At 48.6% G+C, this 15,812-nt stretch overlaps 11 protein-coding genes across 12 annotated transcripts in view; 3 read left to right on the top strand and 8 right to left on the bottom strand.

The window, feature by feature from the left end:
* The window catches only part of LOC108038014 (alpha-protein kinase 1), a 75,753-nt gene that overhangs the window by 33,735 nt on the left and 26,206 nt on the right, over positions 1–15,812 (top strand). The gene's annotated exons all lie outside the window — the stretch shown is intronic.
* Positions 1,070–2,362, top strand: LOC108038020. The gene has a single exon (XM_017114716.2). The coding sequence runs from the start codon at positions 1,445–1,447 to the stop codon at positions 2,333–2,335; it is 891 nt and encodes a 296-aa protein (XP_016970205.1). The 5' UTR covers positions 1,070–1,444; the 3' UTR covers positions 2,336–2,362.
* On the bottom strand, positions 2,716–4,595 carry LOC108038016. The gene has a single exon (XM_017114710.2). It carries the CDS (start codon positions 4,488–4,490, stop codon positions 2,757–2,759), a length of 1,734 nt encoding a protein of 577 aa, XP_016970199.1. The 5' UTR covers positions 4,491–4,595; the 3' UTR covers positions 2,716–2,756.
* Positions 4,619–5,741, bottom strand: LOC108038019. Its single transcript, XM_017114715.2, has one exon. The coding sequence runs from the start codon at positions 5,512–5,514 to the stop codon at positions 4,621–4,623; it is 894 nt and encodes a 297-aa protein (XP_016970204.2). The 5' UTR covers positions 5,515–5,741; the 3' UTR covers positions 4,619–4,620.
* Positions 5,854–6,672, bottom strand: LOC108038026. Its single transcript, XM_017114721.2, has one exon. The coding sequence runs from the start codon at positions 6,520–6,522 to the stop codon at positions 6,016–6,018; it is 507 nt and encodes a 168-aa protein (XP_016970210.2). The 5' UTR covers positions 6,523–6,672; the 3' UTR covers positions 5,854–6,015.
* LOC108038021 lies at positions 6,837–7,860 on the bottom strand. Its single transcript, XM_017114717.2, has one exon. The coding sequence runs from the start codon at positions 7,854–7,856 to the stop codon at positions 7,023–7,025; it is 834 nt and encodes a 277-aa protein (XP_016970206.1). The 5' UTR covers positions 7,857–7,860; the 3' UTR covers positions 6,837–7,022.
* On the bottom strand, positions 8,169–9,393 carry LOC108038022. Its single transcript, XM_017114718.2, has one exon. The coding sequence runs from the start codon at positions 8,952–8,954 to the stop codon at positions 8,169–8,171; it is 786 nt and encodes a 261-aa protein (XP_016970207.1). The 5' UTR covers positions 8,955–9,393.
* On the bottom strand, positions 9,421–10,469 carry LOC108038023. Its single transcript, XM_017114719.2, has one exon. It carries the CDS (start codon positions 10,251–10,253, stop codon positions 9,483–9,485), a length of 771 nt encoding a protein of 256 aa, XP_016970208.1. The 5' UTR covers positions 10,254–10,469; the 3' UTR covers positions 9,421–9,482.
* LOC108038027 lies at positions 10,805–11,588 on the bottom strand. The gene is made up of 2 exons (XM_017114722.2): positions 11,570–11,588; positions 10,805–11,502 (listed from the first exon to the last, which is right to left on the bottom strand). The coding sequence occupies exon 2, from the start codon at positions 11,461–11,463 to the stop codon at positions 10,978–10,980; it is 486 nt and encodes a 161-aa protein (XP_016970211.1). The 5' UTR covers positions 11,464–11,502; positions 11,570–11,588; the 3' UTR covers positions 10,805–10,977.
* On the bottom strand, positions 11,959–13,619 carry LOC108038018. Its single transcript, XM_017114714.2, is given in 2 exon segments — positions 11,959–13,305; positions 13,307–13,619. Coding segments are annotated over 2 exon segments (912 nt in total). The 5' UTR covers positions 13,532–13,619; the 3' UTR covers positions 11,959–12,618.
* On the top strand, positions 14,623–15,694 carry LOC108038024. Its single transcript, XM_017114720.2, has one exon. The coding sequence runs from the start codon at positions 14,821–14,823 to the stop codon at positions 15,559–15,561; it is 741 nt and encodes a 246-aa protein (XP_016970209.1). The 5' UTR covers positions 14,623–14,820; the 3' UTR covers positions 15,562–15,694.

Here is a 15,812-nt window from a genome sequence, read left to right as displayed (position 1 = left end):
CTTCCATAAATATGCATAATGCAATTAACAGCCAAATGTAATTGCGAGCCAGAACAAGGAGCGAAAAAAGTATAAGAGACTGGCATTAGCAGCTGACAAACCACCCGCATGGCAGTCACTGTCCCGTCCCGTCACATCACATCACATCACATCACGTCACTCGGTGATACATGACAGTCACTCTCCTGCCTTCGCTTTGCATATGCCCGACTTTCCGTCTCTCCGACTTTCCCGGCCTGGCCAACCTGTTCCCTCGCACATTTAATTAGGCTATTAAACAATTGCAGAACGCATGTTGGCTAGGCCCGGGCCTCCAGCCTGTCTCCAACCAGTTTGCGACTCGGCCTGTCCTCGCAGTTCCGCCTCGGATCGAATCGAATTGCCATTGCTTCGAATCTGCCGCGAATCTGTGCCAAATTTCGCATAAGCGCTGCCAACGACTTAAGGCCGAAACGAAAAACCGACAAAACTGAATAACCGTTGCGTGCCTAGGTCCATTCAGCGTATTTGGCTTTTGGCTTTGCCTCTGCCATTGCACTTGGAACAATTTTGGGTGTTTCCAAATGCGGTCCTTAAAGTATAAAGTATAAATGTATTTAGGATCAACGTAATTAGTTTCAGAATGAGATAACTTTGTATCTGGCACTTAAAAATTCAACGCGCTAATGACATTTATATTGGATATATTTCAATTCACTGAAACATGTTCGATAACATTTTTTTTAAAAATGGGTCTTGTTAAGAATTTTAAATTATTGGATTCGCTTAATAAAAATACATATTAATATCTGCAATTTCAGTGATTAATTCTATAAATACAATATTTCTAGTTAGGGCTTTTCAAAACATTTTTGTATTAATATAGTATTAGTTCCGACTTTTAAACTCAAACATAGTTATGGGTATTAGGTATTATTAGGCTCTTAGAGCTTTATTAAACAAACAGTAATTTTTTATAACGTTATTTTATAAATAGTGATTTAATTTAAAAGTTTGTAGTTCATCAGATTTTTTCTCAGCGTGCTCTTGCCTTTTCCTCCAACCATCTGCGGGTATGGCTAACTTAGCTGACTTTACTTGACTTGGCCTGGCTGATTGGGCGCACGTTGTTTTGCATTTCCAGGCCAGAAACGGTGGCTGGGGCTGCGTAATAAAATGCATTTTAATTTGGCTAAATGTTCAATTAAATTTAAACATGCGCAGTCCGCTGTTTGCAATTTTGTGTTGCTGTCGCCGCTGCGTTGAAGTTGAGTTGCAGGAGAAGTGAATGTGTGCGACAGGACCCTCTTCCGATTTTCACCATTTTCTCCTCAGCAGTAGGCTTGCAGCCAAACGCCGGTTGCACAAGTCAATTTTAAAATTTTCGACATACGTAACTGTTTAGCCTTCAAAAAAAAGAATAACAAGATATTCCAAATTCCGATTTTGATAGAAGTTTTGGCAAATGTTTTGGCCCACCCTGATTAGGGGCATCAGCTCCCGCCAGAGCAGCTCATCCAGTTCCAGTAAGCCTCCAAAGCCACCGAATCCGCCCAGTTCGCCAAATCCACCGAAGCCCCCATCCGCAAAAGAGGAACCCAAGGTCCGGACGTTTTGCAAGCCAGCCGCCTTCTGTGCCGAGGCGGATGCGTTCAAGTCGATGTGGGATCCGCCCAAGAACCTGCCTCCGCCGTACCCCTTTGTGGTGACCCGATCCAATGAGTTTTGCTGCGGTCCCAACTGCACCAAGCCGCTGCCCTCGTTCGACGAGCTGTACTACCGACCCTCCAGCAAGGCGGGTCCCTACCAGCGCCACTGGGTGGAGTGTCCCAAATTCATGATCCGGCAGAAGAAGATCTGCGCCTACGACAAGCTGGAGGCCCTAAACCCTGCCCGCCGTGTGGCCAAGCGGCGCGAAAGAACCTCGGCGAGTCCAGCAGCCACAGGACCCTGTCCCCACTTCGCTCCCTTGGCGCGTTGTGTTCCCGGTCGCCGTCCGCCCAGATGCCACGCGGCCAAGACGCCCTCCTGCTGTCGCAGACTCTGTGCACCCATGCCCTGCTGGTCGGAGTGCAAGCAGCCCCCATTAGCCAAGAGACCGCATCGACCTCGCGAATGCGAGTGCACATTCGCCCTCAGCCTGTGCGAAGCGGAGCGGGGTCGTCAGTGGGTCAAGATCCACGGCGAGAACCACATCTGCCCAAGTGCGATCAAAAAAGCCAAGAAGGCGAAGAGAGATAGGCTCAAGAAGGAGAAAGACAGTCTTAAGAAAGAGAAAGACAGTCTTAAAAAAATGGAGAAAGATCGTAGCAAGAAAAAGAAGGACAGTTCCAAGAAAGATGAGGACAAGAAATAAAATATATATTAATTTTTACGTTTTGTATTTATTTTTCTTTTTCTATTTCACTCATTTTTGGACTCTATGGAGTGTGACCTGGTTTTTGTTTTTACCCGATTCTAGATCGTTCAAAGCTTGGTGACATGCGCATCAGGAGACGGGACTCGGGTTCCGTAAATTGGGCAGAAGCTGTGTAACCAGGGTTATCCTGAAGACCCGTCAATGGGTCAGGATCCACGGCAAGAACCACGTCAAAAAAGCCAAGAAGGCTAAGAGAGATAGGCTCAAGAAAGAGAAACCCAGTCTTAAGAGAAAGACAGTCTTAAAAAAAAAGAAGAAAGATAGTCGCAAGAAAAAGGACAGTTCCAAGAAAGACGAGGACAAAAAATAAAATACTATTTAATTTTCACTTCTATTTATTTATATTTATTTTTCTATTTCACTCAGTTTCGGACTCTAGTATGGTGGCCTTGTATTTGTTTTTACCCGTCTCCAGATCGTTCAAAGCTTGCTTCAGAGCCATGCGCATCAGAAAGCGGGACTCGGGCTCCGTAAGTTGGGCAGATACGGTGTAACCTGGGTTATCCATGAGACCCGTGACTGCTAGGGATTCCTGGTTAAATGCCTGATCTTCATTTAAATCGGAATACAGGTTACTACTGGTCTTTTTGGACGGGACTTCGATGGTCTTGAAGGGTCTGTAGGTGTGTATGGGGTCCCTGGGTTGAATGTCTGGCCTGTCATCTGTCTTGGGAGTGCCTTCTGTATTTTTAGAGGGACTGGATTCTTTAGTGTCACTTTCCCCAGTTTCTTGTGCTAGCTCAGTTGTTATTTGCTCTGATGTCTCGACATCCTCGGGCTCAGTGGCAAACAGGGAGCTTTCGATATCCATCGACTCATTGGTTACCAGAGAACTTTCGATATCCTCCGACTCATTGGTTACCAGAGAACTTTCGATATCCTCCGAAACATTGGTTACCAGAGAACTTTCGATATCCTCCGACTCATTGGTTATCACAGAACTTTCAATATCCTTTAACTCATTGGGTATCATAGAACTTTCGATATTCTCCGACTCATTAGGTATCACAGAACTTTTGATATTCTCCGACTTATTGGTTATCACGGAACTCTCTATAACATCCGGCTCAGGTTGATAAGCTACCCCATTGGTTAACTCGAAGCCTATCGGCTGATCTGATTCCTCCTTCTGATCCAGATTCTCATTCATATTGGGTTGGTTGATTTGATCAGATCCTCCCTTCTGATCCAGATCCTCATTCATGTTGAGTTGGTTGACTTGATCTGATCCTTCATGCTCCAAGTTCTCATTTATTTTTGGTTGGTTGAATGCCATAGCAGCCATCTCTGGTCCCGAGTAAACTGCCTCCAGGCATTTCTGATCCTCACCCATTGAATTGTTGAACGAACTGGATTGTTCTGTGTAAAGCGTGTTTAAAAGCAGGGAAATTTGACTTAGCTCTTGCATCATGAAGTCCACATTCTCCCGCACGGAAATAAGGGAGCTCCGTTCGAAGCTGGTAAAGGGTTCTTGGGAGTTTATCTCATTGCTCAGCTGTTCTCGCAGACTTCGCGTTCTTTCAAATTGCAATTCCTCCTGGATCCCGGAATGTTCCTCCTCGGAGAAGTACGGCTGGTGGTCCTCGGCTTCCTGTTCAAGCTGCATGTACGGATCCTCCACCTCACTGGGACTGGGCATACCCGCCAATTGCTCCACGTCCAGTTCGTTATTTTTCCAGCCCCACGAAGCGGTAATGTCGTCATCGCGATCTCCCTTGCACTCTTCCACATGATGCATGTTCTTGTCATTCAGGTCCGGCCACACAAACAGATGACTTGTGTGTTCCAAGCGCTTCGCCTTTTCGACATCCTTCTGCGCACTTTGGGCTTGATCCGTCGGAAGTGTGATAAAAGTCGTGTCGGAATTGTCGGACAGACAGCGGAGCATATATCTCTGAGTTCTGGTGGAGCGGAGGACACTACGAGTGAAACCGCAGAGCATCTGCAGGCGAGACATTTTTAAATTTTGAACGAATCCTAGAAGTGGGTGATCCGAAATTACAGGCGAGTGTTGATAAAGTGAGGTATCTGACCTACACACACTGTCAGTCAGCTGAATCCCAGTTTGCTTAGATTGGTCAAGAAATCCCATCTTCACCAGAAAACCTACTGCCTATGTTCTCTAATGCTATGGGCTCTGTTGGGATATCTGTTACAAAAACTGTTCCAGAGATCCTAGCAGAGATCACAGATGAGAAAACCCTAGCTTAAGATACCAATCTTCATGGGCTGCGGCGACAACAGGGCCAGATGATGTCATGTTTGCTCAAGTGATTGGCACGTCGAAACTGGTCGCAAATGGACGGCTTTGAGAGGCACTCACACTCGGGCGGACGGCTTGGGATCTCGGCAGGATCCTCTTGGAGACATTCGGAATAACTCGGGAATGGGCACTTGATCTTCTCGCAGTCGGAAGGCGGAGGGTACGCCGTGCAGTCGGGTGGATTTCGGGCTGTTCGACAGCACGGCATGCGGAAGCGCGTGCAGCCTTTGGACTTCTCGTTCAGGCACTTGTAGCGCTTCTTATCGTGATCCTGGAGACAAGCGGTTCGCGGGCAGAGGGGCAGGTTCCGGCGCAGGACCTGCGGCGGTATGGCGTCGCACCAGCAGCACACCCGCCTCGGGACCATCCGCGGACAGCACTCCCACCAGGTGCGCTGGTATTCCCGGCATTTGTCCGAGGGTTTGTAGTAGAGCACGTCGAAGCGGACGTCCCCGCACGGCGGACAGCACTCCTCCGGATAGTGCCACAAGGTCTCGGGGCGGTCGTACCTCTTGTCCTTGTAGTCCCCCCACATGGAGACGAAGGGCTGGCGGACTTTCCTGGACCCGGACTTTTGGCTGGACTCGCTGCACGGATTTCCTGCGATTCTGGTGTTCACGCAACATGGGTACCTAGGATGCGAGCAGTCCTCCTCGCTGCAAGGACGAACAGGCGGATCCGTGGGACTGCACGGCCGCTTATTAACGACCTTGCAGTCGGGCACCGGACTCTCAGGACATAATCTCATGTCCTTTTTCGCCAACAGAGCGGTGAGGTGGAAAGTCCGACGGAACTTACTGAGCCCCGGAGCACTGGGCATCCACACAATCCTCTTGGCCAAAAAGCTGAGCATGGCTGACGAATTTAAATTTGAGTTCCTTTTCTAAGAGGAAATGTTTGTCCGAAAAATATGCCAAATATGAGGTTTAGAGTTGAATGTAGGGTATATTTTTCAGACTTATAATATAATATGACGTCAGTAGGTCCTAATGAAGAGTGTTTGGTGTTTTACCACCGTTCATAAAGTATGTCCTATTTGCTGGCCTCAAATTCATTAACGTTTCTAAAATCTGGCAATATAAAAAGTAGCAGTTAAATTATTTGTTACATCTTTCCCAGGTATGTCGGCAAAACTCCGCAGTCCAAGTCTTTTAAGAGATTACTGCGGAACCCTCTAAAAAGAAAACGAAAATTTCTTAACACGATACATCTTTAATACGACTAATTGTGGAGAGCCTTGGACACTTGTTGTCAATCGCAGTCGCAACTCAGAAACAACACTGTAAATCAAGTGTTGTAGTTGAGCTGCGGATGAGTTTGGCAACAGGAGCGAAGACCATCCTTTTGTGTACGGTTAATAGCAGTCCCGATACAGTTTTTGGCGATCGAAGGCAAGGGGATGTTGGGTAAAGGACTTTCTGGGCATACTTCGGCAACTGTGGCCCTGGAAAATGCTGGAAAATGGGGCTGTGTACCTTCCAGCCCCCAGTTGCTTCCAATTTCCTGGTGCCCCCAAATTGTTGGGGAATGTCGATTGATTTCTTGTGAAGCTCAGTCGCGGTTCGGTCTTCGCCAGCAGGCGCTCCTTAGCCTTGGTGCACAGTTCATCCATGGCCTCCCGCTGGAATCTCTGGCCGATGCTCGTGATGCTGCCCATCGGCTGCCACTTATTGGTGGGCTGTGGTTGGGAAGATCCCTGGGAGGGACCTGGCTTCAAGTAGGCCATGGTGGCTTCGGTCCGCGGCAAGGGACTCATCACTGATGACTGGTTCCGCACCACCGGCGGCTGGGTGCGGGAGTAGCGGACTAGGAGCTTGGTCAGGCGCTCGGCGCACATGGTGGCCAAAACGGAGGTGGCCATGTCAGATCCTCTCCAGTTATCGCTGGCCTTTCAGCTCTTCGGTTCCCCTGTGTGAGTGCGGTCTGCGTGGGAGCTCTGTTTGGGTATGTCTAAATGAAAACGTTCGATTTGGAAGCCTGTTGCTTGATTAAAAATGAGACACACCGAAATGAACGATTCATTGTTTGGATGAAGCCAAAGGCAAGGCCATCTAGATGTGGAACAAATTATAGTTTTAAATCCATGGTCAAGACTAAACTAATTTCGGCTTAGCTTTAATTTATTAATCTTTATTACTGGTGCTTAATGTTCTCTACAAATTAATTCACGCCACATTGAAACAGTTGTTACTATTTATTGATTTCCTATGTCTTTTGTGATTATCATTTAGAGATGTGAAGATCGAAGTCCTGACTTTTTGAGCAAACCAATGGCGGCAAGTGATTGGAAGCTTGCATGCATGGTATTGTTCAAAAAGGCAGAGCCTCGACTGCATTTCTTCAAAGTTTCGGCCTAGATTGTCACTTGAGGTTTCCCCTATCCCGCTTCATTCTCTCTTGAAGAGCCACACATTGGGGCACGGTATCCAGGCAGTGGCACTCGATTCTCCGGCGCGGTCTGGCCCACCTTCCCACCTCGGAGTACGATGGAAACGGAGCGCGCAGCTTGGTGCACTTGGTGGGACCTCTGCGATAGCGACAGTGGGGATCGCAGCGGGCCGGCTTGCAGCAGGGCCAATATAATCTCGAGCACTGGCCCGTCGGATCCCGCTCCAAGTCGTCCTTCTTGCAAATGAGCATTGGACATATGTTGGGTTTTTCGCAAGCCTCCCAGCAGGGATCCTTGATGCGGTATCGAACCTCGGGCGGATTGATGCTGTCCAGACAGCACACCTTCTTCAGGCGTTGCTTAACGGGAGGACATTCCACCCAGGTGCGCTGGTAGCACCGGCACTTGTTCGACGGATGGTAGTAGATGGCATCGAAGCGGGGCAGCTTGTCCTTGCAGAACGGCTGCTCGTCTGTCTGGCACGGTGGCTCCCACATCGAGCGGAACGGCTTCTGCGGCTGCTTGGCTACTTTGGGTCGCTTCATGACCGCGCAGGGGTTTTTCGCCGCCGATCGCAGGACACAGCACTTCGTCTCCACCTCCAGCTCCTGCGACTGCTCCAGAAATTTCTCACGAGGTAGTTCCTTAGTCAGCACTTCCTTGGCCCTTTGGCATTTGCCGTCTGGAACATGATGGCACTCGGGGTCAACGGGATGGCATACCGAGTCCGGAAAGGTGGGCACTTTGCAGGAGTAGCTCCTGCAAGCCTGCCGCCAAATGGTGCGGAGTACTGACTGTATCCTCATAATTTTGGGGAAATTTCGATTAGGCCTCCTAATTTTTCGAAATTGTTCTACATTTCAGTGGGGAACTGTTGACTAGGAAGGCTGCGGAACCTTGGTCATATCAATAAAATAGTACCTTGGAAAATCTATAGATGGTGGTTCAAAGTGAGGTTTGCTCAACTGAAGATTGTCCAGTTTGACGGAATGAAGTTCTTTGAGGGGGAATCTGTTCCTGGGCAGGAAATTCAATAAAGGAACAAGTGATGGCTAAATGGGTCAAGAACACAATCAGAAATCAAGCTAGAATTTCTAGTAAGCTATAAGTGGACAATCTTAGAACGGAAAGAGCATCCGAGATCTGTGGGGAGAGTATCCGATCAGGGGCTTGGTGCAGATCCTGCGCGACTTGTTCCGCCGATGGTACGTGTTCCACATTTCGCAGAGGCCGGGAACCGCCTGACAGGCGCATTCGGTGCGGCAGAAGCGCGGTATTAGGTGGCGACACGCCTCCGAGAAACTGGGCAAGGGTGCCTCCTGCTTGCAGCAGTCATGGGGCTGCCTAGCCACGTGGCACTTGGGCGGGCGGCGGCCCAACTTGCAGCCGGGAGGCCTGAGGACCGACCTGCAGAACACGCTCATCTCGAACAGGTGCTTGTCGATGGCCGAGAGCGGCGGCTCCTGCGGCGGACGGATGCGGCGCTTCATGGGCGGATAGGTCTCCGGATCGGGGCAGCAGGTGTCCTTGGGACGCAGCCAGAGGAGCGGGCACTCGGGCCAAGTGCGCTGGTACTGGCGATGCTTATCCGAGGGCCTGTAGTGCTCGGTGTCGTGTCGGATCACCTTGAGCCAGCATTCGGGATCGGGCTTGCCGCGCTGATAGATCTCCTCTAGGTACTTGGGGTACTGGTTCCTGCTGAAGGAAGGTCTCTCGTAGCACTCGTTGCGCTCATATTTGGCCGGGCAGATCGAGTGGGCCTTAAAGCAGGCGGTGGTCTTCTTGTCGCGCATCCGGCAGCACTCGCCGGAGCTGGCATCGTAGTTGCCCCAGTTGTACCAGCGGCTATTGGCCAGGAACCTTTGAATCGGGGCTCGGCGCAGGCGCAGCTTTGACGCCATCATGACAAGGCCTGGGTTTCCTTGAATACCGAATTTAGAGAGGCGTAAAAGGCCGAAAAGGGGCGATCCAAAATTTGAATTTCAAACTGAAACCTGCAAAAATCTGACACACCAGCCAAAGGACTCCAAGTCCGTCGAGCACAATTGCACAACTTCAGGACATGGCAATGAACAAGCAAATAAATATCTTTTAATCCGTCAATTGGTGACAGTCAATGCCTCTAAGCGCGTTTTGTAATTTTGTATACTGCATACTTTTTTGTCGTTTTTTTTATATTTCTTATTTAGTTTAATACAATTGACTTGTTATTCATTGAATGATTTCCCAAAGGAATCTTGTCAGTTACGTAAGTGGGTGCATTTATCCCTTACTCAACCAGACACAGGTCCTGAAAAGGGAAAAACATCTCAAAATAATATCCCCTCTCAATGGTTGCATTGTTCCCCCTCTAGTGACTATTAAGCAAAATTATGTATCCTCTAATGTAGTTTATTCGAATCTGGGGATTGGCAAAAGGTTACTGCGGGCAACTAAGACTTCTTCATGCGGTAGTAGTTCCACACCACGCACATGGGCGGCTGGTTGATGCAGAAGCAATGGCTGGGCGGCAGGTCGGGCAGCGGGTCGACCTTGCACTCCGAGTAGCTGGGGTATTTCGTCCGGCGTCGAATGCAGCCGGAGTGGGGTCGTCCTGGACGGCAGCCGACCGAGCTGGCCTCCTTGCAGAAGGGCAGCTTGAACCTGGGGCAGGAGCCCTCCTCCTTCTTCGGGCGACACTGCCCCAGCCCCAGGCTCTCGCTGCCATCGGGGCACACCTTGGACGCCTTGAGCGGTGGCGTGCGGCGGGCTCGTCGCAGGAAGTTCACCGGACGGCAGCGGCAGACGGCCTTCCTCTTCCGCTCCTTCAGCTCGCACTCGCACCAGGTCCGCTGGTACCGGCGGGCCAGCTTGTCGGAGGGCTTGTAGAGCGTGAGGTCCGTCGGCGGATAGGAGGTCGCGCAGGGATCGCCAATGCATTTGTTCTGAGCGTCTATGAAGGCGGGCACGTTGAACTCGGGGTCGGAGCGACACTTGAACTCGGAGCGCCGCATTGCTATCCAGCAGATGTCCTTGAGCGGCACCTTGGTCCTGTCCTTCGGCTCATTCTTCTTAAGGTCCGTTCGCTGGCCGGGCATCCTGGGCATGCCATCCTCGTACGGATCGAACAGCGTCTCCATGCCGCGAATATGGTTAGTCCTCGAAGTCAAACCACTTCTCATCGCGGCCGGAGCTCGGAAAAGCGTCTTCTTCACCAGCAACATGCCGATCTAATGAAATCTTATATCGATTGGGTTGCAAAGGTGTCGTATAGTATACACTGAACAAATTTAGTCTTCAGTTAAAATAAAAAAAAAAAATTGTGATTCACTGTGGAATTTTCATAATGTGGTCGGCAAATGTGTTTTAAGGTGTATAAGTCATTTGACTAGTCTTCCCTTTGAAGTAAATAACAAGGATGACTGAGATCGGTTCGAATGTCTCACAATGTCTACACATGTCTATTCTTAGCTTAGGTCTATTAAGAGCTATAAATTTAATAATCCATAATAATCAATCCCGGCAGACTTATGGATTCTTGGCCGTGACAGACACAGTCGTCTTCTATAACAACACATCCTGATTAGCTTTTGACCGGCTATGACCACACCTGATTTGCCCAAGAATGCAGCACCCGCTATCCCCTTTTTTTTCGAAAACAAGGTCCATCGTTGTGTGGCGTGTTCAACAAAAAAAAAAAATAATCAATAATAAATTCTAATAATCCATTAGACTAAAAGTATATACAAAATTTATAAATTGTTTAGTAGGCTTGTTTCAGGCGAGTATCAGGAAAAACGTATTATTTCTTTTTTTTATTTTGTGTTTGTGAACAACGACTAATTTTTAAAGATCCAATTAAAATTTAACAATTAATTAGCACGAGTATTGTAAATCCACAAAAATTCAAGAGAGGCCTCGCCGTTAACAAGAATTTGACTAGGTATTTCAGGCCAATTGGTATCCTTCGCACGCCATGCGATCGGCAGCGATTTCGAGGTTACGCATCCGGTTTTTCTTCTGGGTGGAGATGAACTGAGAAATGAACTTGCTAGCGGGAATAGCGATCCTCTGGAGACGTCTCGAGGGATCGAAGGATCGCCGGGGCACAGGGACTGGTGCTTGTTCCTCCCTGTATCGCGTTTCACTCACTTCCTCCTGCGGTTCCTCCTCCACGGCCATCGGTTCCCGCCAGGTTGCCTGATATTCACGTTCCTTCCAGAGTCCCGGGTTGTATTTGGTATCATCCAAGCGCTCTTCCGGCCCCTCCACCTCCTGTTCCGCCCACGTCCTTCTGTAGACACGTCCTTGTCCAGATCCTGGCCTGTAGTATTTATCATCTAGTCGGAACTGCTTCATTCCGCGACACTTCACCAAGTTGCTAAATCCAAAGGCCGCCATCCTGCTGCTCACCAAAGCTTTTGACGAATTCATTTTTGCACAGTCTTAAATTTAGATTTTTTCCAATACAAACTAAAAATTCCAAAAGAAAAATAAAATTAATGAGGAGTAAAAACCAAATGAAAACGTGTTGTTATACCCAAATGCCAAATGTGAGAATGAACTAAATGAGGAAATCATGTTGAAACACAGAATTGGAAGAAAATTCTATGGTCACTTGATCCTACATTTTTATTTGGTTAAGATTTGATTTCTTTCTGTTGCCCTTAGCATATAAGTCCGATAGGAACAAACAAAAAAACGTGAAACAAAATCGTAACATCGTTGTTCCCTAACATATATCCATTTATTCAATATATATTTTGTTCTTCAGCAATTTTAGAAATACGATTAGTTTTATAAAAACCATGGTACCAATAATAGTTTTGTTTGTTTCCTTTTTATTGTTTTTAAAATAAATATAATTTGAATTCCCATTAACTGCTTTAACCATTACCACATACACCCTCCCCCAAAGGATAATCATAATTTAAAACATATTGCATTATTTTATTATTTTTTTGTGTTACTTCACGTCGGATAAAAGTCGGACTTGGATTAAGCTTCGAAATAGGTGCCCAGATAAACGCGATGGGTTTGCAATGGAATAAACACCCAGCCTTCCAGCGCCACCAACGGACACAGTCCACAACGTGTAGAGTCTTCAGTCTGGGGTACGAAAGTGTGGAAGTGTGGACGGGGCGTACTTCCAAAACATCCTCGGAGCTCCTTCGGTCGATGGTTCAAGGGTCAGCACTTGTCGAAGTCCCAGCAATCGCACTCCTTGGAGGGCTTAGGATCAGTCGGTTTCCGCTTGCACTCCGAGTAACTGGGAAAGGGTGTCGGCACCTTGGAGCAGCTTTTTTTTTTCGCGGAGCGCTTGCAACTGGGCTCCGGTCTGGATGATTTGCACTTGGAGTCAGAGGTGCCGCCCTTGGAGCCGAGACTGCTGGCCAATCGGGCGGCAAGTGGCTTTAGGTTTCTGCCCAGGAATTTCCCGCAGCTTTCCGGCAGCATTTTTGAATTTCGGAGGTGGGGATCGAGAGAGGGTTGAGATGGTATCGTTAGAATATTTTTGAGAAATGTAAATTAAAATCATTGTAATCAGAAATTTGGTCACTTGTCGTTTGACGGATCTTCCGTCGCCGCCTACAACTCGCCGCACTTCAGGACCGCCCCCTTGCCCCGGGCGATCCTCCTCCGCAGCTCCGCCCACATCTCGCAGGCCATGGGCACCTGCAGGCACAGGCATTCGGTTGGAGGTGCCTTCGTGAGCTCCTCCTTCTTGCACTCCGAGAAGCTGGGATATGGCGCCGGGCGCTTCTTGCAGTCGGATAGGCGGCGCACTCGGTGGCAGCTGGGCGGGATGCGGCTCGGCTTGCAGCAGGGCAGGGTCCAATGCGGGCAGGTGGACTCTTCCTCCGGCTTCTTGCACTCCATGGGGTTCAGCATGGGCATCGAGGGCCGGGCGGTGGCCGCGACCGCCTTTCGGACGCGGCGGCAGGGCTTAGGGCGCGGGCGCTTCGTGTGGATGCACACCTTCTTGGGCTTTATGACCAGGCGGGGGCACTCGTTCCAGGTCACCTGGTACTGGCGGGCCTCCTTGTCCGAGATTCGGTAGTGCTGGATGTCGAGGCGCACCGGCACTTCGCACTTCGGTTCGTATTCGCAGCCGGGAATGTACCACATGGACCTGAGCGCGGACGGCTTCTTCGGCTTGTTGGCCTTCTCTTTGGGCTCGGCATTCTTCTTGGGCCTGCCCTTCACCGCGTCGCAGATGGTGCCTTTGAAGTGGGGAGGACCACAGCCCTTGGAGGCCGAGACCTTCTCGGTGAAGGCACTCCTTGGGCGCCCCGCAGTCGTCTTCGGCCGCCTTGCTGCTATAGTTGCGGCGCACCAGGTGCTGGCGGAGCACACTGGAGCCGCTCTCGGGCGCGCTCAACCGCGGCAGACCCTTGGACCAATCGCCCTTGAACTGGAAACAAACATTCATCAAAGACTCCAGGCACGGCATGCCACGATCCACGAGTGAACGACACTTCTGACGCAACGCTCGCAACATTCTGAACTTTTTAACCAAATTTTGTTTTTTAATGCCGAAATAAGCCAAGATTATGTTTTGTTAGGCCGAGGACTGAATGTAGACTAACTGAGACACTACATCGAAAGCCCTAAGTGGGCGTTCAAGGCCAACTTCATTTCGATTTTGGAGTGAATGCTTGTAACGTCCTTAGGATACAATTTCAAACCATTTTCGCATCATTAAAATATTAAAACCTTACTGCTAGGGTATTTCACAACAGATGTTCTTAGCTACCCAAAATTTTCCGTAGTGAATTTTCCAATACTTCACCCTCGAATTGAATTATTTTTATGTTTTTGGTTAGGTACTTTTTACACCCTTGCAGAGGGTATTATAATTTCAGTCAAAAGTTTGCAACGCAGTGAAGGAGACATTTCCGACTCTATAAAGTATATATATTCTCGATCAGCATCACCAGGAGAGTCCGTTTCTACGCAAACTAGTCCCTCAGTTTTAAACTATCAGCAAACTTTCCCAAAAGTTGTCTTTTTATTGCAGGTATATAAATCGGAACGAGCCGGATCGGGAGACTATATCATATATCTCCCATAGGAACAATCGGAAAAAAAATTCAAAAAAATTAAAACTTTGTTGTTTTTAATTTTTTTTTTTCTTTGGGATTAGCTAATATTTAAATATTATGGAGTTACGGTTTTAATTAAATTAAAATCATACAGCAATATCATATAGCTACCATAGAAACGATGGTCAAATGCAGCGCAAAATCGACATAGCTTCATTGCTTTTAGTAATATAGGGATAAAAATCGAAATGTAGTCGTTTTGTAATAACTGCAAGGGTATTTAAACTTCGGCTGGCCGAAGTTTGCTTCCTTTCTTGTTATAACTATGAGTAACCCATAAACTACTGAAATTAGACTCCCTGATTTGAATTCATTGTGAGTAATGCAATACTGCCATTTTACACTTCACTTTTTAATGAATAATAAATATTGGCAACTCTGGCTTTAAGCCGCCAATAGGTTTTCGAATATAGATGAAAAAATTTTATTTGAAAGCAGGCCTTGAACTAAGCTTCAAAGTTATATAGCCATGTTGATTTGGTTAAGAGCTCAGTTCCTCTCGGCCTTTTCCAAATTGCACATCGGCTCAGTCGAGCTGACTGTGTTTTCGGTTTAAAATTTATAGTTTGGAAAGTTCTCGGTTCCGGGGGGTGTTTTTCGGTTTCGGAATTGCTGTTCTTTAACTCCTTTCCTTGTTGGGTCCAATTTATTTCGAGGGTATTTTTGTCAGCCTCTTAAGCCAAGTATGTCTATGTTGCGCAGTGTAGCGACGAGGACTCGGAGCCACCTGCTGCCTCAATTGAAGGGCGCGGTCAGCCATCGAGGCTACGCCGAGGACCACAATCCATCGCCCAAGTGCGGCGCAGACACTGGGAAGGGATGCGGAAAGTTCACTGGCTGCGGTGATCCCCGATTCGAGAAGAAACCGCCGCCAAAGCAGGAGGACACCTTCCAGTTCCATCACCTGGTCAAGCAGCCGCCGGAGTGCTGCGACGATCCCTGCTTTGACCGATTCCCTCCCTACGACGAGTGCTACTACAAGATCTCCGACAAGGCCAAGCGCAAGTACCAGGTCACCTGGGTGGAGTGTCCGCCCATCCAGATAAAGCCCAAGAAGATCTGTTGCTTCGAGAAGGCCACCCGTCCGCCGATCCCGCGGCGCAAGCGCAAGGAGTTCGTGGCGGCCGTGGAGTGTCCCACGGAGAACGTGTGCCCGGTGGCCGAGGGCCTGTGTCCCAAGATCAGGTTGCCCGGCTGCAAGGCCGTGGAAAAGGTATCCTGCCACATTGTAAGGCGGATTACGGACTGCACCAAGGTCAAGGCCCCGTATCCCTCCTTCTCGGAGTGCTCTCGCCCGCCGATGCGCAAGACCCGGGGCATCGAGTGCCACTGCCTGGAGGTTCCAAGCGCCTGCGACCTCATCCGTGAGACCATGAGGACCGAAGGAAATCCCCGCAAAGGAAACTGCGGCGGCAGCAGGGGCTAGCCTCATAGGTCTCGTCCGACTCCACGCATTTTGAAACCATATTCAGCACCCATTACCTTGTTCCGAAACCGATCCTGTTAAATTCTTTTAACATGTGTGAAATTCCAACTATTAATAGACCGAAACGCCGTTATACTATGGGTTTTATTTAGAAAGGGTTGAGAGGTTAAGGGACAATAGTATGTTGTGGATACAGAATGGAAGAATTTGATCATTTCGTTGTGCTAATTAGTTTTGCTTTATTAAATATT

This window comes from Drosophila rhopaloa, unplaced genomic scaffold (assembly GCF_018152115.1).
Source record: "Drosophila rhopaloa isolate 14029-0021.01 unplaced genomic scaffold, ASM1815211v1 contig_69, whole genome shotgun sequence".
In the NCBI taxonomy this organism is placed as follows: domain Eukaryota; kingdom Metazoa; phylum Arthropoda; class Insecta; order Diptera; family Drosophilidae; genus Drosophila; species Drosophila rhopaloa.
The sequence above is the reverse complement of the archived record's forward strand: the minus strand, read 5'-3'. Positions and strand labels throughout refer to the sequence as shown.